The following is a 25,043-nucleotide window of genomic DNA, read 5'->3' on the forward strand; positions in this document are numbered from 1 at the left end:
AGCCGTCCCCGCAGGCAGAAGGATGCCGGGCGCGTGCTTGGAGCTCTTTACAGAGCTGTGCCCTCTGGTTTCCTGGCTGCAGGAGGACAGGCTGCATGTCCTCCGAGGGCTGCAAAGCCCCATGTGGCCTCTCTTCCTTGGTGAGCTCTCATCATGGACCTCTGGCCATGAGTGTCCTCTTTTGAGCGTCCTTTGGCCTTCTGCTGAAAAATGGCATGTAAGAGATGTGTCCCATTGCAGGGCACGTGTGCTCAGTGTTGGTGATAAATGTCCTTTATATCATCCACAGAGCAGTGTGATCTGATGCCAGGTCCAAGGCAGAACGAGGTCCTTGTGAGATGTGTGTGGTAGAGGGACCCTCCGGGATGGGTGAGGTGGGTGGACCATCAGACAGCCTCGTCACAACATTTTCTCACTCCGTTTTTTAGCCGGGGCGAAACAAGGCTCAATTGGATGCAACCCTGCAGCATGACTGACCCTAGGCACAGCACATGGCTGTCCTGCTGAGAGGTGTTCCAGCACCCAGCCCAGATCTCCCTTGCTGCAATTAAGACCCTGCGTAAGGCCCCGTCTCCTCCAGCCTCCTCATTCCTGCAGACCTTGGTTCCTCTGGCCCTTCCTTCTGTCCTCGTGGATCCAGGGTTGCTCTCTGCTGGTTGGATCTCCCATGAAGACCCATCTTATTATTCTTGGCTTTCTTTCGCAGATCCTGAGCTTGTACACTGAGTTATTGCTCCCAGAACAACATTCAATACTTTCCCTTCCTGAGTCATATCTAAAAAGATGTTCCTCACCATTGCCAAGCTCTCTTTGGGTTCTTGCCATGCTCTCAGCCAAACTGGCTCCCCTAAGCTGCCTTTTCACCTGGCACTTTAACAGAAGAGCCTCTAATACCTGCTCTTTGAGCACTGAGGGGGTTTCCCACCCATCTCCAAACAGTTTCCTTTACTTCAGGCTTCCCTGGTTCTTTCAGAAAAAATGTCACATAGGAAGATATTTGGAACCACGTTCCTACCACCGCTGTACCACCTGTTAGGGCTTTCCCCTCTCTGCACAAGCTTACCTTGGGGCTGCAAATGCCCTTGTGCCATGTGAGGTTCTCTGTTCTCCAGCAGCTTGGTCCTGCCACCCTCTGCAGCGCTGGGTCTCATGACGCATCCAAGATGCAGATATGGAGCACAGCACTGAAGCTCTTGGCTTCTAAATCTCAGCAGTGCAAAGCAGCAGTTTCAGCTAATTAATTAAAGCCAATGGTGCAACGTGTTAATGGCAGCAATGCCTTTCAAGGTGACTTGGGTACCTGTGCTGAATGGAGAATAGCAAATGGTTGGCCCAACCCAGCTCCTCATCAGCACCTCTTCCTGCTTCCCAGAATCTCCAAAGAGTTGGCTTGAGCATGGAGGGACAGCTGGTATTTTGGAAAAAATCTTCAATGTGTTGCTTTATTCTTTAATTTTCTGGCAGAGTAAAATCTGTGGTTGAGGAGACAGACGCCTTCCTTATGATGGTAGGAGATGGTATTTTCTCAGCACAAGGTGTCTTAAGCCCACCCAGCACTTGCTGAAGGCTTACAGACATTTGCAGATGTGCAGTTGCTCTTGGTGACTGAGCAGCAGTAAGACCAACAGAGTAGAGCAAAAAGCATCAGCGCTCATAGGAAATGAGCTGAAATATCCTGTGTACCAAAACAATCTAACCTTCACTGAAAGGACTTTTTTATTGGCAAGTTGTTCCAAAAGTAGCTGACAGGGTGAATTGAAAGTGACTAAACTCAAGTGTGTTGTCTCCACACCCAGCCTTCCAGAAGCAGCTTTCATTCAATACAAAACTAATTCAGTGCAGAGCTATTGCTATACCAAGCAGGGTTTTTTGACCTTGTGAAAGATGGAGTTGGAGGTTTCACAGGTGCAAATAATTGTTTCCTCATTGCATGCAAAATCTTCATCCTGGTGTGATCAACAGGGAAAAGCTGTAGATTCGCTTGCTGCCATCACACAAAAGATGGCTGTAATGGCCATCAGGACAGATCCAGGGCTTCTCTTTGGATTGGGCTTGCATTAGAGGTTGTGGATATTAATGCTGTCTGACATCAGGGGGTCCAATCTTGTTTTCACATCTGACTTCCCATCCATTCACCACCCACACCAGGGTGATGCTGGAGGCTGCTTGTCATTAACCTCTGAGGTGCAGTGGGTTAAAATGGATGCAGTGGCACCCAGCAGATAAGCAGGGACTCCTGGACGTCACTGCCTGAGTTTCCAGTGCCTGCTGGCAGGACCCAAAATTTGTGCTTTTTTTGTGATAGGGACTCACCAGCTTTCTCTATCTGGGACAGGCCACTGCTGTGATGCTGCATTTCTTGGTTTGCCAGTCAGGTCAGAAATCTGGCTGAAATGCCTGAAATTTAAAGTAAGTAACAACTACAAAAGAGAGGTGAAATGGCTAGGGGAGTTTTGCACGTCGTGTAGAGCTCCTCTTCTATTTTCTTCTCAAAAAATGGAAGAGATCGTGTTTAAGAGCCAAGCTTTTCTCAGCAGTACCACTGAAAACACCTGAATTTAAGGTGTGTTCAACAGAAGGGAACCCAAAAGCAGGATGCACAGCCTGATACTAGCCTGAAACAAATCTGTGTGGCAGCTGGTGGATGTGCTGTGTAAAGAAGAATCCCAGGAAAGTAATGGGGAATTTCCTGAGGGGAAGAGCAGTTTTAGCACAGCTTTGGGCAGGTCTGAGAGCAGAGATGTTGACTGATACCAACACCTAGAGCCAGTGTTCTGTATGGAAGGCCACCCAGTGTGAACAAGCAGCCCTGCTCTCAGGGGGCAAGGGACCTGGGGAGCAATCCATGCTGGCTTGAAGGGGATAGGAAGCAATTGTTTAGGAAATGGAGAAAAGCTTTCAAGAATTCCATCTAGCAGAGAGATCGGGGGCAGGATCAGGTGGTAGAAGACAATCAGAGGTGCTGAGGATGCAGCAGAGGCTGATTGTGATGATGGCCCTGGCTCTGAATGTGTGGTCATGGGAGCTGGAAGAAGGGGCAGAGCAGGGGGTCCAAAGCAGGAACAATTGCATCTCTGCAATAGTAGTTGGGGTAGCTGGCATAAAAGTGAGGGAGGCTGGAAGAATCCTATGGTTCACAAGAGCAGATGGGAAGGCAGGTTACAGTTGCTCTTCAGCAGCCTTTGGGTGACACTGTGGGCCATGAGCAGAGACATCACCTGGACGAGAGCAGGGGAATGGGAGCAGGTAACCAAGAGTGAAACATCCAGAAGGCAAGAGCAGGGAGATGTACTGATGCTACATCTGCAGTGATGCGTGGAAAGACCAAGGGCTGGTGAGACGTGGGGATACCATGGCTGACGTACCAAGCTAGAGTGGAGGTATCTCTTTTTTTTCTATTAGAGTTTTCTATGTTTTCAGTGGAGCTGGAGAGTGAGTGGAGGAGACATTAATCAAAATGACTCTTCTGTTTGTGGAAGCCAGCAGCAGCTGCAAATGCAGCCTTGTTGCAAAACAACGTTAGGCGTGACGCATTTGGACTTCCATGCGACTGTCCTCTCATGGCTTCATCTTCTGACCGGTAGTTGATACATTTCCTTTTGGAGCCTAGCTTTTAGTGAGTACCAGACTTTGGTTTGTTGCCACAGCAATTTTTATCCTTTCTCCTTCCATCCCCAGCCTGATCTGTCCAGACTGCATTGTCGTCATAATCCTGAGCTCTCTGCGGCACGCTGCCCCCAGCCGCTAAAATGTGATGCTGAAAATCACTGGATTAGGTCTTAATGGCAGGATCAAGCCACAAGGAGATGAGTGGGGAGAAAGCTTAAGCAAGTGGGCGGGCAGATCTTGGGAAAGTGTATAACGTCAGAAAAATGACTTCTTTCCTAGGCTGCCTTCTGCCCTCTTAATTTAGGACATGGCTTTCAGTCTCCAAGGTTCAGAAAAAAACTGGCTCAGGATTTAGGAAGTGGGTATCAAGAGGTCAGAGATGCTTAAATATTTCCTCCTCATTGCTTAAAAGTGTACTCTTAGCAGTGTGGACTTTTTGGCCAAGGTGTTAATCTCAAACATGAAACTCAGCCAATGCAATAGAAATACGGCCCTTGCTATGGCATATCATGGTGTGCTGAAGGATGCTGGAGCTTTGCAGTTGGAATCCTGCTGGTGGGACTCCTGAAGCTCCACAGAGGCCATGATATGTGTTGAATGCTTTTCAGATCAACGTTGCCTTTGAGCAACCACCGAGGTGCTCCAGAGCAGGATCTTTGGGTGGTGCCTGGGTGGGTGGCATGTGCTCCTCGTGCAGACCCCGGGCTGGTCCCAATGCTTTGCCTGCATGGACCTGCAAGACCTCTTCCCTTAAGGTCTCCAAGGCTTTGGAGTTGGGGTGGCAGCTTGGATTGAACAAACCTACCAAGGAGGAGTGGTTTTCTGAAGGCTGTGCAATGGGTGACGAGGCTGATGGAGACTTTCTTTGAGTTTTACTTGGCAGTGCCTGTGAACTTTCCATCCAAGCCCTTCTTGGAGGGGGAGGGTTGTGCCTCTGGGATGTTTTTGCATCAAGTTGTTTTCTCTGATTGTTTTCGGACAGCTTGAAGAAAACATTGCTGTCCCCCAAAATAAATACCTAGCCAGTGCTGTGAAACTTGATCTCTGTAACACTGAGGAGAATATTCCATGATGGAATCTGGAGAAGAAACCCTGCCTTACGCATCTGACTTCTGGCAGTGCGTGGTCCCAGAGGCACCAGGGTGACTTCAGTTCAGATAACCTAAGTATATTTTCTGCCTGCTCTCTAGCTTTCTTGTCTGGCTTGGAGGGCAGATTTGAGAATAGACTTGAAAAATGGTGTCTGCTCAAGGCAGGGATGCTCTTGCTCAACTGCAACTTCCACAGGTGTCTGGGAAATGAGAACCAGAGTACTGCTGCAAAGAGGGAGCACGGGAAGGAAAACACCCACAAAACCCCAGACATGAGGAGAGGAGTGCTTGGGACTGTGTGCGGGAGCAGGGACCCCTCAGCCTCAAAGGGTGGGATGTCAGCTCTGCAGACAGCAGTGATGCTAGATGGACCTCTCTGGTAGCAGATGCCCTGGTTCTGACTTGCAGAGGGGCTGCAGGCAGCTCTGGCTGGAGCCATGCCCAGTAAGGGCCAGCAGATGCATAGGAGAAAGAAGAGGAGGGCTGGTACAGCATGGGCGGGAGGAGAGGATGTTTCTGCTGGAAAGCAGCTGAGACAAAGAAACAAAGTGTATTGAGCAAAAATTGAGCCATTTGGAGCTTTTATTTTAATTTTATTTTATTTTATTTTATTTTATTTTATTTCATTTTATTTTTATCTTGGTGATAGTTGGAGGTACATGAAATGGCATTTTGGTGAAAAGCTGGCTGTGGTGGCATTTGGGTGCCCTTCGGGAAGACATTTCCAGGGCAAACATGCCATGAGCTGGGTGACTGTGGTGGCAGGAGCCAGCCATGCTCCCCCAGGGGGACACCAGCTTGGTGGAACCACTGCTGAATGGAGGCTTGGAAACCAAGCTAGAGAATGAAGGCCAGCTCAGCGCTCAGCCTTCCTCCTCATGCTTATATTCCATCTCCTGAGAGGGGGCCAGGGCATGAAAATGACAGTCTTGAATTAAAATAAATTAAATTAATTCAATACATGGTGTTCAGAATTCTCTCAATAATTAGATTTCATTCAATCATAAGTGCTTCTCAATGTTTGCAATGTGAATTGGCTGGCACAAAGGCGAGAGCACCAACTTAGGCAATCTGTCCAACCTCCAACAAACTGGTGTGGAAAAAAAATCTGGGGAGGGACAGGAGTCCTCCCACTGTTCTGGGCTTCCATTTTTCCTTCCTTTTCTCTACTTGGTCACTGGAGCACGAGCTGTTTTGCAGTCAGTGGGTATTTCTGATGGATTGAGAACATTTCCTGGAATTTACTAGATTTGTTTTCAAAACCAAAGGAGAGGTGAAGAGCTGGGTTGTTCTATGTATTGATGATGCCTTCTGCAAGTGCTTTTCCAAAAGGCAGGTGGATTTAAAAGCTCTGTTTTCTCTGCAGTCAGGTCATCCTTTAGAAAAACATTTTTGGGACATATCAGCACTGGGTGCCACGTTCCCAACCCTGCAGGTTAGAGTGCTGCTCTGCTCCTTTGCATGCAGTATCCCAGGCATCGTAGTTCTCACTTGGTTTGCAGTGTACCTTCCATTTTGGGTCCAAACTCGGCTCTTCCATCTCATGGTGCCGCATCTTTGACTTCTGCAGGGCTGCACCAGCTCTGTGCTGGCTTGGAGCTGGGCACTTTGCTTTATCCATCAGGCTGGACGTAATGGTGTCCTCGGGGCTTCTGAAGGGAAGGACAAAGGAGCAATTCTGAAGATGCTGTGAGCTAGGCAGAGCTCACTTGCCCTGTGAGGAGATGGGTCCTAGTGCACGGGGTCTCTTTGGGCTGAGAACACTCTGAAATGCTCAAAATGGTGTTTGGAGTGAGATTTTTTCTCAACACTTTGTCTGTGAAGAATGAAGAAGGCTGGGGGGAGGTACACGGACAGAGTAAATGCCTCTGCTCTATTGTTCTCGTAGTTTCCACCGCATTTATGAACTCCCATATAAAAGACTTACCTTTCACTAGTATGATTAAGAAAAGGCCAATGTAGCTTTCCTGCTTGCTGGAGCATGAAGCGTGTTTAATTTAATAATGCTGATAGATCTTAAAGCCAGGAGCATTTGGCTAACACATGACCCACTTTTTCAATCAATTGGAAACATTTACATAACGGCCGGCTTCAGGGTCTCCCATGTGAGGGATAGGGAGCACAGGGCGGTGGTGGGTGGCTGCAATACAGGGCATTTGGTGAGAGCACAGTGGTGGATTTGATGTGTGCTTGGTGGGAAAGCCATGGCTCACCTCCCTGGGGCTGCCAGCCCCTGCTTGGAGCAGCACAGCCGACGTGTCAGCTCTCCCAGAGCTGCTGGGTTTGTGACAGCCCCGTCTCCATTCAGCTGTTCTCTTGTGGGAAAGCATCATCTCCCTGCTCACCGCATGGCTTTTGTCCATTTTGAGCTTTGTGGGAGCCTACTGGAAGAGGATGCTTTCTCCCAAGCCCGTCTCGTGGCCATTTGTGCCCTGCTACACATCTGTACATCCCAACTGCCTCTTTGCTTCAAATATATTATATTTGAATACTTAAGCACTGGCTTACCTCCTTTTTTTTTGGTCACAGACACCACTGTATGAGCACAGAAAAACAGCAGATGCTTGTGACAGAAAAATCTCCCATCTGATGTGTACCGAGGGATTAAATAACATGGAGGAGAATTGCTGCAGATCTCCTGGCATTGCACACAGGAGGATGCTGGCACCGTCCATGAGAGAGGACTGGTCTCCCCATGCAGTAGGCTGCAGAGACATTCGGTGTGCCCACTCCCAGCACAGAGATGCTATTAAGGAGACACTGGGAAAAAAAGAAAACAGACAGAGGATTTGTTTCCCTACCTACTGTGATTTGTCTTCCCCCGACTCGAAAATGCCGGTAGCATTTTTACCTCTAGAGGGCAGAGGAGAAAAGAGAGAAAGAGTGGAAGGGAATGTATCAGCGCCTGGAAAATGGGCCGAGGTTTCATGAGATATGTGCAGCTGGAAATGGCGTGCGTTCATCAGGCACAGCACCTGGCTTACAGATCTGGGTTAAAATCCAGTAGGGCAGCGATCAGCACGCCAGCTCAGCCCTTCCTGCTAATCGTGCTTGGAGTCTGATGGATATTTCCACTTACAGAAGAGCTGGCTTTTCCAAAACCCACAGCTCCAGATTTGCTGAGCGTTCATTCATGCTCAGAGTGGTGAATTTTGGTTTGCCAGATGCGTGCCCTGGGTCTTTTGAAGTCCAAGCTCTGCAGTCAGTCTTTGGCCAGGGGGCTCTACCAGCTCCCTGCTCCCTTGTCACAGAATCATAGCATCATAGCATCACTTGAATTGGAAGGGACCTTTTGAAGGTCATCTAGTCCAGCTCTCCGCAATTAACAGGAGCAGATAGACGTGCTGACGGTGGGGTGGCAGAGGTAGGGGTGGTGAATCCGTGAGGAGGGATCAGGAAGGCAAACTCACCCCAGGGATGCCCATCCTTGCCCCTCTGTCCCCAGGTGATACAGCTGTGCCACTGCCTCCTCTCGTGCTGGGGATCCTCCCACTGGTCTCCCATCCCTGGTAGGAAATGGAGTCAAAGGTCTCCGAAGGCGGCCTGAACGTCACCCTCACCATCCGGCTGCTGATGCATGGCAAGGTAAAGGCTCCTGGCAGGGCTACACTCCTCTCCCTTTCCTGCTTGGTTATATTCATGTCTTGCAACATCATTTATTCTGTGGTGTTTTCTTTTTTTTTTTTTTTTGGTAGGAAGTCGGAAGCATCATTGGGAAGGTAAGCACATATTTTATATTCATTAAATAAGGTTAAGGAATGTGATGCAAACCAGCTTAAATTCTTGCCTTGTTGGCCACAGGGCACCATTTAGCTCATGCAGAAAGCTTCACAAGGTGCATCTGCTCCATGATTAAGTCCTGGCTACTTGTGGTGGTGAAGATTTGCAACATTAACACCTTATTCTTTATTATTCTTTATTCTTTATGCTCGCACCTTAGTTTATCCATCAACTTTTCAGGCCTGGAAGGAGTCACAGTTGCAGCCATTTTGTATCTCATGACATTAGAGTTCTCCATAGATACTAGAGCATAAACTATCCTTCACAACCACTCTAAAGGGCCGTCTTTTTGATCGTCTAGACTGTCAATGAGCTTTTCCCTGAGGTTTTCCTCCCAACAGGAAATCTAGAAAGGGAGGTGTAAGGTACAGTTATGCTATTTTGTCTGTGTCAGTCCTTACAGACGTGGGAGCAGGGGTGAGTTTGGATCATCAGCTCTTCAATTCACCCATCACGTAGGTGTCAGGGCCAGGTGTCACGGAGCTCCCCGAAGTTTTGGCCAGGTGCTGCAGTGTGTTAGAGAGATGCATGTTTGGAAAGGTTGTTTTGTCTTGAGTTTTTACAATGGCCTGCGTTTCTGCTTCTGATTTCAGAAAGGAGAGACTGTGAAGAAGATGCGTGAAGAGGTGAGCAACTCTGATCCATGAAGTGATTTGGAACAGAGGGATGAGGAGTGGGAAGGGCTGGCACCTCTCCTCCCAGCAGCACACGCAGCATGACCAGAGCTGTCCCAATGGCTCACTGCCCTGTGAGATATTGTGTTTACTGGGAATTTTCCAGAGACAAGGGCTTTCTACTTCTGAAACAGTGAAATAAGATTGCTCTTGAGATGAGCATGGTCTTTGTATGTTTAGCTGCCAAAGAGCTACTAGATCACTAAGCAGAGCTCTTCACACACAGTGATGCCACAGGCCACTCTTGCCTGGAAAGCACAGGTTCACATTGCAGAAAACTATCCAAGTCAGGCCTTGGAAATCCTTTCTGGGGGCTCAAGGCTGGAAGTACCATGGGGCAAGGGTGGGAGTTTTTAAGATTAGATGAGATGTCTTCATGTGGTGACCAGGGAACAATTTGCAATGTGCTCCCAGGGCACTCTGAGTTTCTGCTCTTGGGTGCTGAGGATCCAGCTCAGGAAAAGGATTGTGCTGGAGGCTGCATCCGGTTGCTTGCCTGGCTGTGGCTGCTCCAGGATTGCCCTTCTCTTTGCAGAGTGGGGCGAGAATCAACATCTCAGAGGGAAACTGCCCTGAGCGGATTGTGACCATCACTGGCCCCACCGATGCCATCTTCAAGGCTTTTGCCATGATTGCCTACAAATTTGAGGAGGTGAGAAATGCGAACCCTTTCCCTCGAGAGGGTGGAGTGTGAGGGTTTGCATGCAGCCCTCGTAGCTCACTGTTGGGTCCAGCAATATATCTGGATGCCTTCAACCCATGCGTGTGTGGTTGGACTCGCTCAGCCTGTACACAGCCTCGGCACAAAGCCTTCCCAGTTGCTCCAGACATCTCTCTGTGAGCAAGAACTGAGCCCAGCCTAGGTCTGGAAGATGCAACCTCTCCTTGCTGGCTCTGGGCATTTGGCTTGGGTTTGTGTGGCAGACGTCTGGGTTGAGGAACAAGGGCTGATGTGTTGTCCTCTTTCTTCCCCAGGACATAACCAACTCAATGAGCAACAGCACTGCCACCAGTAAACCTCCAGTGACGCTGCGACTGGTTGTACCAGCTAGCCAGTGTGGCTCTCTGATTGGCAAGGGAGGCTCCAAGATCAAGGAAATCAGGGAGGTAAATCACACTTAGTTACTGCGGGCAACTCCAGCTCCTCAGAGCTGATCTGCGTCCTTGGAATGGGGGATGCTCATGAGCTGGCATCGTGCGTCAAGGCAATTCCCAGGACGGTCTCTGCTGATGCAGGAGTGGTGTCACGTGTTTTGTCCCATGGGACTTGCCATGTCCTCACTAGGATGGGGCTGCAGCTCTCTGGGGGCACGTGGCGCTGGAGCTGAAGCTGGGTGAAGGGATGAGGGCTTCTGCACTGAGATTCCTCCTCCTCTCTCTTTCTGTCTCCAGTCCACAGGTGCTCAGGTTCAAGTGGCAGGGGACATGCTGCCCAACTCCACGGAGCGGGCGGTGACAATCTCGGGGACACCCGACGCAATTATCCAGTGTGTCAAACAGATCTGTGTGGTGATGCTGGAGGTACAGTCTGTAACAAAGGGGGTAAAGTATATAGGACAAAACCTGCCCGGCATCACAACAGCACTGAGAGCTGTGGATCATGTCCTTGTCACTGTTCACCACGCGTTAGTGGACCACTCTCATTTCCTGGTACCTTCGTGTGAAACCCACCCAAGTGTGTTTTCCCCTCACTGTGTTTGTGTTATTTCTACTTTGCCAAACTGGAAACCGGTTGGGTGCCTGAAAGGAGAAGGTTTGTGTCACAACACCAGGAGGTTTCAGGACAGGAGTGCTGGGAGGAGGCAGCCAGTGCATCTGCTGTGCTGGGACAGCTGAGAGGGTGCCAAGGGAAGGGAGTGGTGGGCATGAATCCAAGCCCAAGCTCCAGTGAGGCGGAGGAGGAGAGGTGGTGAGGAAGGTGGGTGCAGGGCAGGAGCCATGGTATGCATGAACGTGTGGCAAGGGTACAGTTTTAGAGGATAAACTATTCACAAAGTCCTCTGCTTTGGATCAATGCTGCCATGCCAACAGCTCATTGCTGGAGCTGTCTGCAACCACGTGCCTCACCTCCATGCTTACTACCTTGGAGAAGCTCAGTAAGGAATCCATTGCTGTCACAACACAGTGACATCCCTGCTCCTGGTGCCTCCCAGAGCCAAAGGCACAGACACACTGCTCTGCTGGGTGGCCTTAATGCCACTGTTTCTTTACGGCAGGGAGAAACGTTTCAGAATTGCATAACAGTTGAGGTTGGCAGGATCTTTGGGTGCATCTGGCCCACCCACTGCTCCAGCAGGGACACCCAGAGCAGGGTGTCCAGCACCTTGTCCAGGAGGCTTCTGGTGGTCACCAAGGAAGAGACCCCACAGCCTCGAAGTACTTGTGTCAGGGCTCAGTGTCACCTGCACAGCACAGAAGTGCTGCCTGATAGTCAGAAGGAGCTTCCTGTGCTCCAGTTTGTGTCCAGTGCCTCTTGTTTTGGCACTGGGATGTTTGCTGCTGCAAGAGCTCCAGAAGAGGATGCCAAGATGTGGTTGAGATGAAGCAACATCAGCCATAAGCAACTTCAGTTTGCCAGCAGAATGGCTAGAGAGGAAAGGCCGTGAACCTTGATGCCAACCACTGCTGGTGCTCACATGGACACGCTGTGCTGTTAGAGGAGCATGTATTTAGCCATGCAGTGGCTCCAGGTCATGCTCTGTGCTGTGGCAGAGGTGGGATCGAGGTGATGTTGACTGTGTGTTATAAATCTTGGGTGATTGCTGTTCTCACTGACCAAAACACAGGGTTGATATTCCTCTTTATTGCTTAGCAGTGGAAAAGAGGAAAAAAAAACAACAAACACATTAATTTTCTTGCAGTCATAGATCTGGAAAGTCCCCTAGCTTTAACAGTTTACAGAGCTGCTCCTTGTAGCTTTTATGTCTTCAGTTATCTTGCCACAGAAATTCTCTCTCATCCCCTCCAAGATCTGTATTGTGATGAAAGAAAAAGCAGGTTTGTGGTTATACATGCAGTGCTTTGATCACACGGCTTTCCTAGAGACTTGTGCTAAGCAAGGAGATTTGAATATGCCACGTGGCTACAGACAGACATGTAGAAGAATGTAGAGGAAAATGGTGGAATTTTCTACAAGATAATGTAATTCATGTTGGCTGTCCTTACATATTAGCAGCAACTGAACCATTTCACCTCTGGCAGACTCAGAAGGCTTTCATCTGAAATCTCTCACGATCCAAAGGAATCTCCCAAATCTCAGCTGCTCTGCCGCTGGCACCTGCCTGGCTGCTCCAACAGACAGCTTCCACTGTGCAGCTTGGGGGTGAGATCTGCAGAAATGCTCACCTTATTGTCTGAGAGGGCTTGCCAAGCCTTGTGCAAATGGAGCTGCCTCTAACGCCCAGCACCGTGGCCAAAGCAGTGGATGAAGCATGGGAGGCCTCAGTGACAGCGGCAGCACTTTGCCTTGGTGCTGAGAAACCAAGCCAAGCCTTAGAGGTGCCACTGTGCCCATGGTGAAGATATGATGCAAGGAGAGCTGCTGTGTGAGGATGCTCACATGGGCTTGGCAACACGTTCCTCCCCAGCTCCTTGTGCCTTGAAGGCCTCTACGGAGCGTCCTGAGAAGGATCTTGCAGCCCAACATCAGCCTTGTCTAGGGGACAGAACGTGTGTAGAGCAGAGCCAAAGTGGGGAAGCTTGACAGGTGTTCCAAGTTGCTGTGCATTGGCAGGGGAACTCCTGAGGGTGTCCTCCTTGTCCACTAAATGCCCATTTCCCCCATGTCTTCCTGTCCAGAGACGCTGTCTGCCCGGTGCGGGTGCTGCTGGCCGTGGCCCCGGAGGCTGTGCTCACCCTGCAGCACAGCACGGGTTGGAAGCCCGTGCTCCGTCGGGTGCTTTCTAATGCTCTTTTTGCTGCTGTTTCAGGAAAGCTGTTCTAATGTTCTCTCTCCCTTTCCTTGTCCCTTTTCCTAGTCCCCACCAAAAGGTGCCACCATTCCCTACCGCCCAAAGCCCGCCTCCACCCCTGTCATTTTTGCAGGTGGTCAGGTAAGAGCCGACCCGCTTGCAGCCTCCACTGCCAACCTCAGCCTTTTACTGCAGCACCAGCCGCTGCCCGTTAGTGCACTCAGGTTTCTTGCCTTCTGACTTGCATGGTGTCATCACATCCGTGTCGCGCCGCAGCAGCCAGACCAAAAGCTCCTTGCAGAACTGCTGGGGACAGGGGCAGGGATGGGCCAGCAGAGAGCATGGTGCCTACAGTGCCCTTAGGATGGAGCTGGGGACAGCACAGAGGCTGTTCTGTATTGGATGAGTCTATCTGTTTACTTAAAATGCTGATTTTGCTCATAGTCGCACCTCTAGGAGCCCTGGCTCAAAAATCAGCTAGATTTTTTATCAGTGTTTGCTGATAGCTGTGTGAGGGGCCATGCATGTGTGAATATTTCCTATTTTCTGGTATTACCAATCTAATTATAAGGAACTTTGCATGTTGCAAATTGGTATCAGGTGGGCCAGGCTCCTTTTAGCCTGATCAGGACTGGGCTGTTCCTCTGCTCCGTGGGGGGGTCAATCCCTGCCACCAGGAGGGAACTCCTGCTGCAGGAATAAGCCTCACCTGTATCCATGAGACAGCCTATGTCATGTCATGCCGTGGTAAATCAGGCTAAATCAAAGCTTGCAGTAACTTCTGGCAGCTCTTATAGGCGACAGCAGACTTCTGTGTGCAGAATAGCCATGTATGCAACACGTGCCTTAAGTCTACGTTGAAGCATGTGTTCCCAGTTGTGCCTCTCAGTTAAACTAATGAGCAGTTGATTTCTGTAAAGCATGGCAGGAATGAGCATAAAGCCTGGAGAGCACCATCAGGTTGGCCCACAACCTGACGTGAATTACCTGGTGCCACTTCCAACACCTAGCTGTCTCTTGCTCTTCCACTCCATAACAAAATAGCAGAACAGCAAGCCCAAAGCACAGGCTGTCAAGTGTGTGCTGAGTTAGCACCTCGTGGTCATTGCCAGCATCAGGGCAAAGGTTTTGTGCAGCCTGAGCAACCATCCTGGAAAGGAGCTTTGGGTCCAGCTGCCTGGCGAGCAGTACTTCTCAAAAGGGAGAGTAAGGGGCAGCACGCTCCTGCTGCAGGGATGCTGCGGGGTGCAGTGGGCACCGTGGGCAGCAGAGCTCATCCCCACCTGCTCCAGTGAGCCTCTCAGCCCTGGCAGCTCCTCATGGGCCAGGCTGGAGTGAGAGGCTCAGTCTGCATCCCTCCAGTTCACCTCCCTGCCTTTCATTTTGCTGCTTCCAATTAGCGTCTCAAATCAAAAGCCAAAGGCCGAATCAAGCTGCCGGGAAATGCCAGGCTCTCCCTGGCATTAAAGGCCTCATTATTTGTGAAGGATGCAGCATGTGTTCAGGAGGTGTTCCATTTTTTTTCTTTTTTTCCTGGCCATCTTTACTCTCCCTTTATCAAGTGCTATCCATCTCTGAGAGCGTTTCTTTCAGAATCATCTGAATAATGTGGCGAGATGCATCTTGCTAGCTGGTTGAATCCAAAACGTTGGGCACTCTGGTGGCTCTCAGCCCACAGCAGTGCTTATCTTCGGGTTATTTGCAAAAGAGGAGGGATTACTACAGGTGATGGTAATAACAGCAAACTGTCTAGCCAACATCTGCATGGGTTTGCCTGTTGTAAGCCCCGGGACGTGTGGCACCAGCCTCGCTGCATGGCTGCAGCTGAGTGCTGAAATGGATGGGAGGTTTGGAGCGGGCTGGGAGCTGTGCACCCTAAAGGATGGCACGGCCTTGCCTGCATTAGGATGCACGTTTAGGCACAGGGTGGTGGCGATGCCATCGTGCACCCCTTGCACAGAGCTCTGGCTGCTGAGCACCTTTGCACAGTGAAGCCCATTGCAGCCTTGCCTTCCTCTTCATACAGCCCTGGGGCGTTTGAAGAGCTGTGTTCTTCTTTGGGAAGAGCCAAAGGATCTCTCTAGGCTGGGAGGGGCTCCCTGCAGCCCCAAACCCAGCAAAACCCAGGGCTGGCAGGGCTTCACCACCTTCTGCCTCCTCTAACAGCCTCTGTTTTTCCTTTGCAGGCCTACACAATTCAGGGACAATACGCCATTCCACACCCGGATGTGAGTTTTACTCTTGTTTTTCTTATACCCTGTTATGTCACCTGCATGCTGCTGTTAGATGACGGAATATTAATATTAGACAATAATATTAATAGCATATTCTCAAAGTAACTGGCCACGTGTAGTCTCTGTAATACCTCAGTAGCCTTTTAACCTGTGAACACACACTTTATTAATTCTGAGGACTTGGCCTGATGCTAAATTGTGCTATCCCTTCATGATGAGACCAACCAGATCACACATTTTGTGCCTCAAAATGATCAAAATGAGCAAAGGAAGGGGAAAAAAAGGAACTTATCTTCTATTTCCCCCTTATCCCAGAGCATCGGTCATCTGATGGCTTGCGGAGATGTCTGGGTGGGATGGGAGCAGCAAGAGCTTTGTTAGAGCCTGGTTTCCTATTTGAAGCAGGGCCGTGTCTCTTCCATCCAGGTGATGAGGGATGGGAATGTGTTTTGCTCGTGCTGAAATCCCCCCTGCTCATGGCTTATTCTGATACACAACCAAGGGCGGGCATGGGACCTGCACTGCGTATGCTGGGGGACGCATAGGGAAGGGATGCTTTTATAAGACGCTGCTCTTGTGGCACAGCTCTGTTGGTTTGATGTGGCTCGAGGCTTCTCCTGCCCATTGGGCGAGTTGGATGTTGAGTCATTGCTATACTTCTTCTCCAGGCCAGCAGGCACTGTGAGTGCACGCTGCCCACGGCCCCACCGGGGACAACCTGGTCGTGTGCTTGTTCTGCAGGCTGGGCTGTGTCTGTAGGAGCAGTGACTTCCCCTGCTCGCAGCAGAGGAGCACGGATATCAGTCAGTTTTCATGGTTTGGCTGTCTACGTGGTGCCAGGATGTGCGTACTTTGAAGAGTTCGCTGTAATGCTGATCAGAAATATTCTGAATCGTGTGCCTTTCACTTCAGCTCCCCAGAGCAGAAGAGAAACACGGCTGTGTGTTGCAGTGGGTAGATCGCCATATTCTTGTCCCAGTTTTCCTTTGCAAACCGTGGAAGCAAGTCGTGTTTTCCTTCTTACTATTCCCCTCTGTTTGACAGGAATAAAATGCAGCATAGCAAACACAGTGCTTTGGAAGTACTTAAGCTTTCATCAGCACTGGCAAAGCAGTGTCTGATCCTTGCTGCTGTGCTCTGCCCAGCTCCATGCAGATTTGCTGAGACCTGGAAAAAAAGCCATGCGTGCGAGAGCTGTGCTTGCCAACCCCCCCCTCCTGCAGCCCTCTTGTGAGAATCTGTCATTTTAAATACTGCTCCATAAAGAAACCCATGCTGAAGATAGTTTGGGGGCATTGCCCTCATTCTTGCAACACAGGTCGCTGTGTTTAGCAGACCCTTCCTGCAGACCCGTGACAGCGTTTCAAACACCAAAGCTGAAATGCAAGCTCCTGCCCTGGTTTTTCTCCCTCTGGCAAAACCTACACAGACCCATGGGAGCTTCATCTCCTGGAGGGCTTCAGCATTGCCTGGGGTTGCTAAGAACCATCATCAGAACTATTTCTGATTGTTTGGAGAGCACCATCGTTCCTCAGTTAAGCAGCAGTGAGCGTGATGGAGTGTGGGTGGTGATGGAGATCCCCTCCTGCTCCCCACTGAAGCCGACCCGTCCACCTCCATCCCCCTTCATTTTGTTTGGTTTTAATTTGGAACGGTGACACAGAGCACAAAATGTATTCCCAACAAAATTCTCGCTTCCTGACGGGGCTCCAAAAGGTCCCCATCACAACAAGGGGTGCGAGGCTCTGAACTACTGCTGGCCACGGCTGAAGCCCCTGTGCTGCCACGGGGTCATGCTCACAGTGCCCATGTTCCAAGAGGCATTAGGAGCCACACGGGCTGACCATCTCACGGAGACATTTCCTCCCCGGTGCTGGGGAGGTGGTCACAACCAGAGGGGCCACGCATCAGCAGGTGCCCTTCTGCTGGCAGCCAGCAGTGAGCAGCATGCTGCAGACTTGGCAGGGGCTGGAGGTGCTTTGCACAAGGTCATGCTGTTGCCTTAGCAGCTCATCACACACACAGGGGCTGTGTGCTCGTGACAAAAAGCCAGGACATCTATCTGATGGGCTGAGGATGGGCTTCTAGCTAGTATTGTACTTCAGACCCTGGCCAAGCAGTTCTGCAAAAGATTTGGGCTTTATTGCATCTTACCCAGGCCAAGTCCTTCTGTTAATGCTGGTTTCACCATGTCTCAACATGGCTTCCAATTTTTTGTTAGTTTTTTTTTATTATTTTTTTTTGTTTTGGTTTAGGTTTCTTTTGGTTTGTTTTCTTTCTCCATTATAATTTCGTTCTTGCTTTCTGGTGTGACTTATTGTACTCTATGACAATAACCTTCTTAGCTCTAATGTCCCTCCTACCCCTCAGCAGTTGACCAAGCTCCACCAGTTGGCTATGCAGCAAACCCCCTTTACTCCCCTTGGACAGACCACCCCCGCTTTCCCTGGTACGTACCCACACGCCCTTTCTAGATATCCTTCTCTTCTTACCTGTAGAGTTTCTCTCTCTTTCAAAAATCGCTGTATCTAACAGAAACAAATAGGAGAAGTGAAGCTGAGGTCGCAGCACCCACGGGGAGAGGCTAGCAGGGAGGTCAGGTAGAAATCTGGGGGATGTGGCAGTGGATAACCATGCATGCCTGCTCTGCTCCCAGCCTTGCTGGCTTTCTGAGCAGAAGGATGAGCTCCAGCACCACCCTTCCCAGCCAGCATCCCCTGCCATGCACCCATTGCAGCGGGCAGGATGTCCCTGCATCCCGCAGCACCAGCGAGAGATGCTGCCCTGCGGGATGCGGCTGGGGCAGCAGTGGGGAGAGCAATGGGAAGGCTGGGTGCCGGTGTGGCTCACCAGCCTTGGCTGCAAAAATGCTGCTAAAGGCTTCACAGAAAGCTAGGAAGCAGATATAGAGATAGAGCACAGGGGATGGCAATGCTGAAAGCTCAGTGGTCGAGATGCTGGATGGAAATGCCTTTTCTGTCCGTATGTTCATCATATTTTGAGCTTCCTAGATGAAGTGACATTGCTTATCTCCTCGAAGGCAAAAGCATTAAATCTGTTTCTTCTTTGCTCTTCAGGAGAAAAGCTGCCCTTACATTCCTCCGAAGAAGCTCAAAATCTGATGGGCCAATCATCAGGTAAAACACAAAGCTACAGGGAAATCAGTAGGCGGCTGCTGAAATATATTTCTGAAGTAGGACTGTGCCACTGTTGTGCTCCTGAATAAATTGTCTTGTTTGTGGAGAAGAGAGCATGTTTCCTGGTGGGCAGTATCGTGCCCTCCATCCCCTCTGTGCAGCATGTCCTAAGGGAAGTACCTGCAGTTTGTTACCTGTTTTTGATGTTTGTGTGTAACGGCCATCTATCTAATGGAAAGACACCAGTGTCACCACCGTTATTCTTCTGTTTAATTTTGCACAAGCTTCATCTAGAAAGCATAGAAAAATACTTGTGGGATTAGCAATAACATGAAATTTTAGCTGTCTCTCGAGTCACTCAGGGATAGCTGCGTTTTTAACGGACCCTGAAGAGCCAAATCACAGCCATCTTGGAGAAATTTCCATTTCAGATGTCCCTGGCGGTTGCAAGGCCATGCGCTGAATGTGCTTTCATACCCCGCTGTTGTTCAGGGAAATCACCCCAAGACCTCCCGGACTTGGGGCACGCTTCCTGCCTGCCTTGAAAGCATCTGGGAACATCACCCAAACACAGACCATGGAAAGAGACCCAACCAGGTGGTAGCAAAAATAAATGTCGTAATATTGCTCCACGAATCCTTGTCCTCCACACACCCTTCTTTGCCCTTTGCCGTTGCCTGTGGCGCTGATCCTGCCCTAGCCAAGCCTTAGGGGCGGCCCATTCCTGGAGATGCTCAAGACCAGGCTGGATGGGCCTTTTGGCAGCCTGCTCTATGGGAGGATGTTGGACTCCTCAACCAGGAGACAGGAGTTGGGCTCAGTTATCCTTGTGGGTCCCTTCCGACTCGTGATATTCTGTGGTTTTGTGATTCTATGAAACAAGATGTCCCTGACCATGGCAAGGGTTTGGAGCTGGGTGGGCTTTAAGGTCCCTTCCAACCCAGCCTACAATTCTCTGATTCTGTGTCTCCTTGTGTTGCATCCATGGTGACTGCATGTGTGTATCAGAGGGGAAGGAGCCTGTGTGCCAAAATAAGTAATCTCCAGGCTGTAACAACAGCTGTCATGACGCAGAGGGTGATGCAATGCCCCAAAACCCATCTGGGAGAGAATGTGGAAGGCTGGGATGGCATGTGGGAAGAGAAGCACATGCATGAAGGGCATTTAGCATCCGTGGACCCGTCCGCCCTGCTCCTGCTCTCAGTGGTCCAAGGGACGTGGCCGTGGCTCTTCATGGACACCTTGCTGTGACGGTGCCATGCCCAGACAGGTGTGGGTTCAATACTGAGGCTACTGCTGCCAGGCAGACAGATGGGAGCCCTTCTTCTGTGGCACAGAGGGAAGTGCAGACCAGCAAAACGCAGTCATGGCTCGCAGTAGATGCTCAATGCTCTCAAGGCAATGATGCATTGCCGCGCAGATGCCCCTCTGGTTTTTGTGACCAGGGCTTCAGTGCTGCTGCTGTGTTGTGTCACAGCAGTGTGGCAGTGCCAGTCTTCTGCTGCTCTTTTTCTCCAACCCCCTTAATCCTGCTCTTTGCTGTGATGCAGGCCTTGCAGCCTTTTGGACTCTTGTGCACTGTGTTAAAAGCCTTCTCTGGTTGTTTATATGTTGCATAGATGACTGCAGCTCCCTACTAGCTACCAGCCAGCTTCTGTCCCATGGATTAGTATGTCCCTACACCAGCAATGAGGTGATTGACCTGTGAGAAATGCAGGCTCCCACCTGGCTGCAAGACCCATGCAGCTGCACACACAGGTTGCTCTCCTGGCTCCCTTTGCTACTGCAAAGGTGAGCATCTGTCCTGTCTCAAGAGAAGCTGGGAGGGAGCACTGTGCTGTGCTCACTCCTTGCTGCAGGCAGCACGTTTCCATGTAGTTTTGCAGGGAAGCAGGCTCTCCATCTATGTGCTGTTTGCCTTTCCCTGACAGGGTCCATCGGCCTTGACTCCAGGCAGCGTTTACATCTGCAATTCAGCACTTCGTCTGCTGAGCTGCTTTCCTAAGCGAGCTGTGCTCAGGGAGGGCTGGAGGGCATATGGACAGCCTTCCTTCAGGGCTTGGTTTTTCTGTTGCTGTGCAGAGAAGCGTTGCATGGGAAGGGGCTTATCCCACCTATGAGGGCTCCTCTGCAGTGATACTGCAGCCCTGTGCTATGCACGCCTTCTTGGAGCCAGTCCTACTGGGGGACAAAGGGTCGAGCGGCACAGGAGAAGGTGGCACCCCGCTCAGATGAGGCAGGTAGAACCGTCTTCCTCCTCCTTGTACCGGAGTGTGTGATCCCCTGCCTCTCCCAGCCCCTGAGCAGGACGCAGCCTTTGCAATGTCGACTGCTGCGGGGAAGTACTGGCGACCCGCTGCACTGCTGCTGCGAGCTGTAACCATTTTCCCTTGCATATGCCCAGGTCTGGATGCCAGTCCCCCGGCCAGTACTCATGAACTCACCATTCCCAATGATGTAAGTACCGTGGCGCTTCCTCCACCTGTGAGTGTGTGTGTATGTCCACATATATATATGTATATATATACATATATATGTAAATTGCAGATGTACAGCCTTGTTACATGCGTTTAGAGATGCCCCTTCACTGTCTTCACTCATACCTTGTGCACAGCTCCGCAGTCTGGTTGTCTGGGGTCATGGAGCACCTCCTGGGCTCTCCTCTGTTGGTAGCTTTCCTAGGGAGAATCCTCCTCCGTGCTCCGTTTTTCCTTCCCAAGTGAACTTAGTGCTCACGAAAAAGGCCCAGCTGACAGCATGGGGAAGGGCAGGGAGTTCTCAAGCCCCAGTGTAATTATTAATATACCGCTGGCAGATCTGAGAAGTTTCAGACCTGTCCTTCTGAAAGACGGTGCGTTGTGTTTGGGTACTGGCAGCAGTCAGTGTTCGGGTCTTACAGGTGGAGGCACTGTGGTGAAGTGGTTATTGTGCTCAGATGTCAGTCAGAAGGAGGTTGGAGTTGCGGTGGTCCCAGAGAGATGCAAAGAGGCTGCTTGGGATGCTCAGATGGGAGGAGGTGAGATGGAGAGTCCAGGCAGGCAGCACCTGGACCCGTGGTCTCGCTTGCTTCTGGACTAGTTGCCATGGAATGAAAACCAGCTTGTGCTCAGTGGAAAGTGGAGAAATGATGTCGTGATTTGGTCCCCATCACCATCACCTACCAGTCCATCATTCTCAGAGGTTTCTGGATGGGGTCTGGAGGCTGTTTGCTTTTCTTCTTCCTGTTTAACAGGCTTTTATCATCCTAGTGAGGAAGCCTGGGGGAGCCCAGTGCTGGCAGTATTGGTAGTATTGGGTGACCCCTGAAAAGGGGCCTTTCCTTCCTTTTAGCACGTGGAGCAACCTGCCATGGGACACAGGACCACTGGGAGCACTTGCTAAAAGCCTGGCTAACATCAGAGCTGTGGGATGTTGGTATTACAGCCTGCATCTCCTTCCCATCTGCTGGAAGTGCCTCCTATTGCTTTGATGGCTCTGAAATTCCTGCTGTTACCTTCCCTGGAAAAAGAGAACAGTCTTGTCTGTCTCAGAGCGAAGCACCCACTGGCAGGTTTGGGCAGTGCAGAGCAGACCACGGTTGCACTGCAGAGAAAGGAGTTTGAGGGAATCTTGGGATGAAATCCAGCTTGTCACTCCCATGACTGTCAGAAGCTTGAACACTGTGCAAGAGAAGCTTAGATTCTGCTGGAAGTCTCTCTGAAGGTCTGGCTGGAGGTCTGGCACTCCATGATCCTCCAGCAGGTTCACAGCTGCACGTATGTCTGTTTGCTGAAGCACCTCGAGGCTCTCTGAGCTATTTCTGAAGACCTGGATGGGTGGCTGTTGGGCTGAATATCACACAGCAGCCCTGGAAACAGCAGATCTTTCCAGTTCTGTGATGGGTGTGTGTTCAGATCCCTTAGCCTTCACTCCAGGCAGTGATGAGAAGGACATGGCTGGAGATAGGTCTTGCTTTGAGGAGCTAAGAACCCGTCACCGTGGGCTGACAATGAAGCTTTCTTTAGGACTTGCAGAAGGAAATCTTTTGGAACAGCATGGTGCACGACAGCATCATCACTCAGGAAAACTGCAGGTCATTTCTGTGCTCTTCCTAACCCTCTTCTTTGCTGGAAGCTCTGAGTCCTTGGTGAGAGAGCTGCAGTGAAGTCATCCACCCAGACCATCTGACAGCAGGACCAGCAAGCATTTGGAGCAGTGATTGTCTCCCTTTGTACAGCCAGTGACAAAAGTCCAGCAGCCGATGAGAACATCCCACAGATTTCCTGGGTATAACCATGGAAGGGCATTCAAATGCTGATGGCCAGACGGGATAGATTGGATAATCAGGAGAAGGTTCTTCACTGGAGGGTGATAAGGCATGGAACAGGCTCCCCAGAGAAGTGACCATGATACCGAACTTGCGGGACTTCAAGAAGCATCTGAACAACGCTCTCAGACGTATGGTCTGATTTCTGGGTGGTGCTGTGTGGAGTCAGGAGTTGGACTCAATGATCCTTGTAAGTCCCTTCCAACTCAGGAAGTTCTGTGATTCAGTGACACTCAGCAACACCTCGTGCCTGTGTTGGAAAAGCTGCACGCCTTCATGTGCCTTACCCAGCTATGGTGGTGCCTGAGGGACCCCTGGTTTGGTGCACAAATACTTGAGAGCGAGGATGAAGACACCCTCAGGGACCACTGAGAAAATTCACGCTTCTTTATGGCTCTAAGGAAAACTAATTAATTTTGAAAGAGCATGGAAGACATTTTCCAATAGAATTCTTCTGTCCTGCAGCATCTTTCTAGGGCAGTGAGGGAGATGCCAAGAGTGCAGAGGTCAGGATGAGTGAGCCATGCTAGCAGCGAGTGGCTGGGGGACGCCTGGGGCCGGGCTGATCCTAAGAGCCCTGTGCCCATGTTCAGGTTGGGTCTCCTCGTTTCGTGAGCACTGAGGTCACGGTGTCTCCAGGCAGGGCAAGGAAGGTTCCGGCCGCGCGGTCGTGCTCGCGTCCTCAAGCTGCGCTTCTTCACGCCATCCCCCCGCGCTTTCTTTCTAGCTAATAGGCTGCATAATCGGACGCCAAGGGACCAAAATCAATGAAATTCGGCAGATGTCTGGAGCACAGATCAAAATCGCCAACGCTACGGAAGGGTCATCGGAGCGCCAAATCACCATCACAGGAACCCCCGCCAACATCAGCCTCGCTCAGTACCTCATCAACGCCAGGTGAGACCCGGTGGCGGGACGGCTGCCGCCCTCACTCCAGGAGGGTTTTGCTCATAGCAGGGCAAAATCGCCGTCTTCCCCCGCCGAGGAGGTAGCGCTGGGGCAGGGCACGGAGACGGATCTGGTCTGGTGGCGGGAAGGCGTATTTTGGGACCTTGCTGTGAAACCAGCCCTCTCTCGCTACCTCCTCGGAGCCTCTCCCACGTGCTTCCAGGCCTCCACCAATGCTTTCCTCCATCGAATGAAGTCAACCACGCAGTCGAATAAACAGCAGACATGGGAATGGCCTGATCGCTTCCTTTCCATCTCCCGGCAGCGCAGCATGGCAGGGCCGGGGATGCTGCAAGTTGGGCTGCACGCGGGGCTGCCGGCCACGGAGCCATCGGGGCAGCTGGGTGGGCCAGGTGGGCAAGTGGCCCATGAGCAGGGGGGCATCTGGCTGGCTTCGTGCTGTCTCTCAAGGCCATCCATCCGTCTGTCCATCTGTTCATGCTGTTGCTGGCAAGAAGAAGGGGTGAGGGCAGGGGAGTGCTGGCAAGGTGTGCGCAGGCTGTACCCCTCCTTGCACCCACCCCACCTCTGCCCCGACCTGCAGCAGGCTCCATCACCCCTTCCTCCCCGCTGCCCAGCCCCACGACACCTCCCCACCGCCTCCTGAAGAAGGAGAGAAAAGAAAACAGAGCGGCTCTGTCATTGGAAAGGGCTGTCCAAGCCACGGCTCATGCCATGGCAAAAGCAGAGATGGAGGGTGACCTGGTTGAGGGGAAAGATGGGACACAGCTTGGCCTCTCCCTCAGTTTGTAAAGGCAGAGCAAATGAAGGCACCAAGGGAGTTGTAGGTGACATGCCAATGGGACAAGGACGCTGGGACTGATGCTTGCACCTGGTAGGAAGGATTTTGGTAGAAGCCATGTGCTGGGACATCTCCTGCCAGCACCTTTTGTGCACGGCACCTCTGCTAGGGGCATTCAGTGAGGGTCTTCAGCATCTGTGCTTGAGCATCCTGAACTGTCCATAGCGCTCCATGTGCTCGGGCCACCAGACGTAAGACTGGTGACCTTCTGCCATAAGCTGTGACATCTCCACAGTCTGTGAACCTCCTGAGCACCACCTGAGAAATCCATTGAGACACCAAGCAGTGGGAGAGAATTATCGCTGACCCTCTAGTTCAGGGTAGGGACAGGGTGATTGGAGAGAGTGGATTTGTCTGCACCACGCTGAGCCCGCGGGCGCCTCACAGGCATCCCGTGGGCCGTAAGCAGGAGAGACAGTGCTGCCCCACAGGATCTGTGTTTTCTTTTCTACTCCGTTGATTAAGCGCTTGTTTTTGTCTCCCCCGCCCCTCTCTCTGCCCCTGTCTATTCTAGGCTGACGTCTGAGGTCACTGGAATGGGCGCACTCTAA

The 25,043-nt window shown here is 51.0% G+C and overlaps 1 protein-coding gene across 9 annotated transcripts in view; it reads left to right on the top strand.

The window, feature by feature from the left end:
• Nucleotides 1-25,043, top strand: part of PCBP3 (poly(rC) binding protein 3) — a gene marked incomplete at both ends in the record, with an annotated part of 31,821 nt that extends 6,778 nt beyond the window's left edge. Inside the window, 13 exons of one of the 9 annotated variants that reach the window (XM_079539095.1) lie at nt 8,214-8,285; nt 8,396-8,419; nt 9,074-9,106; nt 9,690-9,806; nt 10,130-10,261; nt 10,547-10,675; nt 13,132-13,206; nt 15,252-15,293; nt 17,670-17,748; nt 18,377-18,436; nt 20,841-20,893; nt 23,470-23,639; nt 25,007-25,043. In XM_079539095.1, coding sequence (XP_079395221.1) covers nt 8,217-8,285; nt 8,396-8,419; nt 9,074-9,106; nt 9,690-9,806; nt 10,130-10,261; nt 10,547-10,675; nt 13,132-13,206; nt 15,252-15,293; nt 17,670-17,748; nt 18,377-18,436; nt 20,841-20,893; nt 23,470-23,639; nt 25,007-25,043 — 1,020 coding nt within the window. Of the gene's footprint in view, nt 1-8,213; nt 8,286-8,395; nt 8,420-9,073; nt 9,107-9,689; nt 9,807-10,129; nt 10,262-10,546; nt 10,697-13,131; nt 13,276-15,251; nt 15,294-17,669; nt 17,749-18,376; nt 18,437-20,840; nt 20,894-23,469; nt 23,640-25,006 lie in introns of those variants that run through there. The other 8 variants (XM_079539087.1, XM_079539088.1, XM_079539089.1 and 5 more) reach the window with 8 other exon arrangements.

This window comes from Tetrao urogallus, assembly GCF_951394365.1.
Source record: "Tetrao urogallus genome assembly, chromosome: 8".
Lineage (NCBI taxonomy): Eukaryota > Metazoa > Chordata > Aves > Galliformes > Phasianidae > Tetrao > Tetrao urogallus.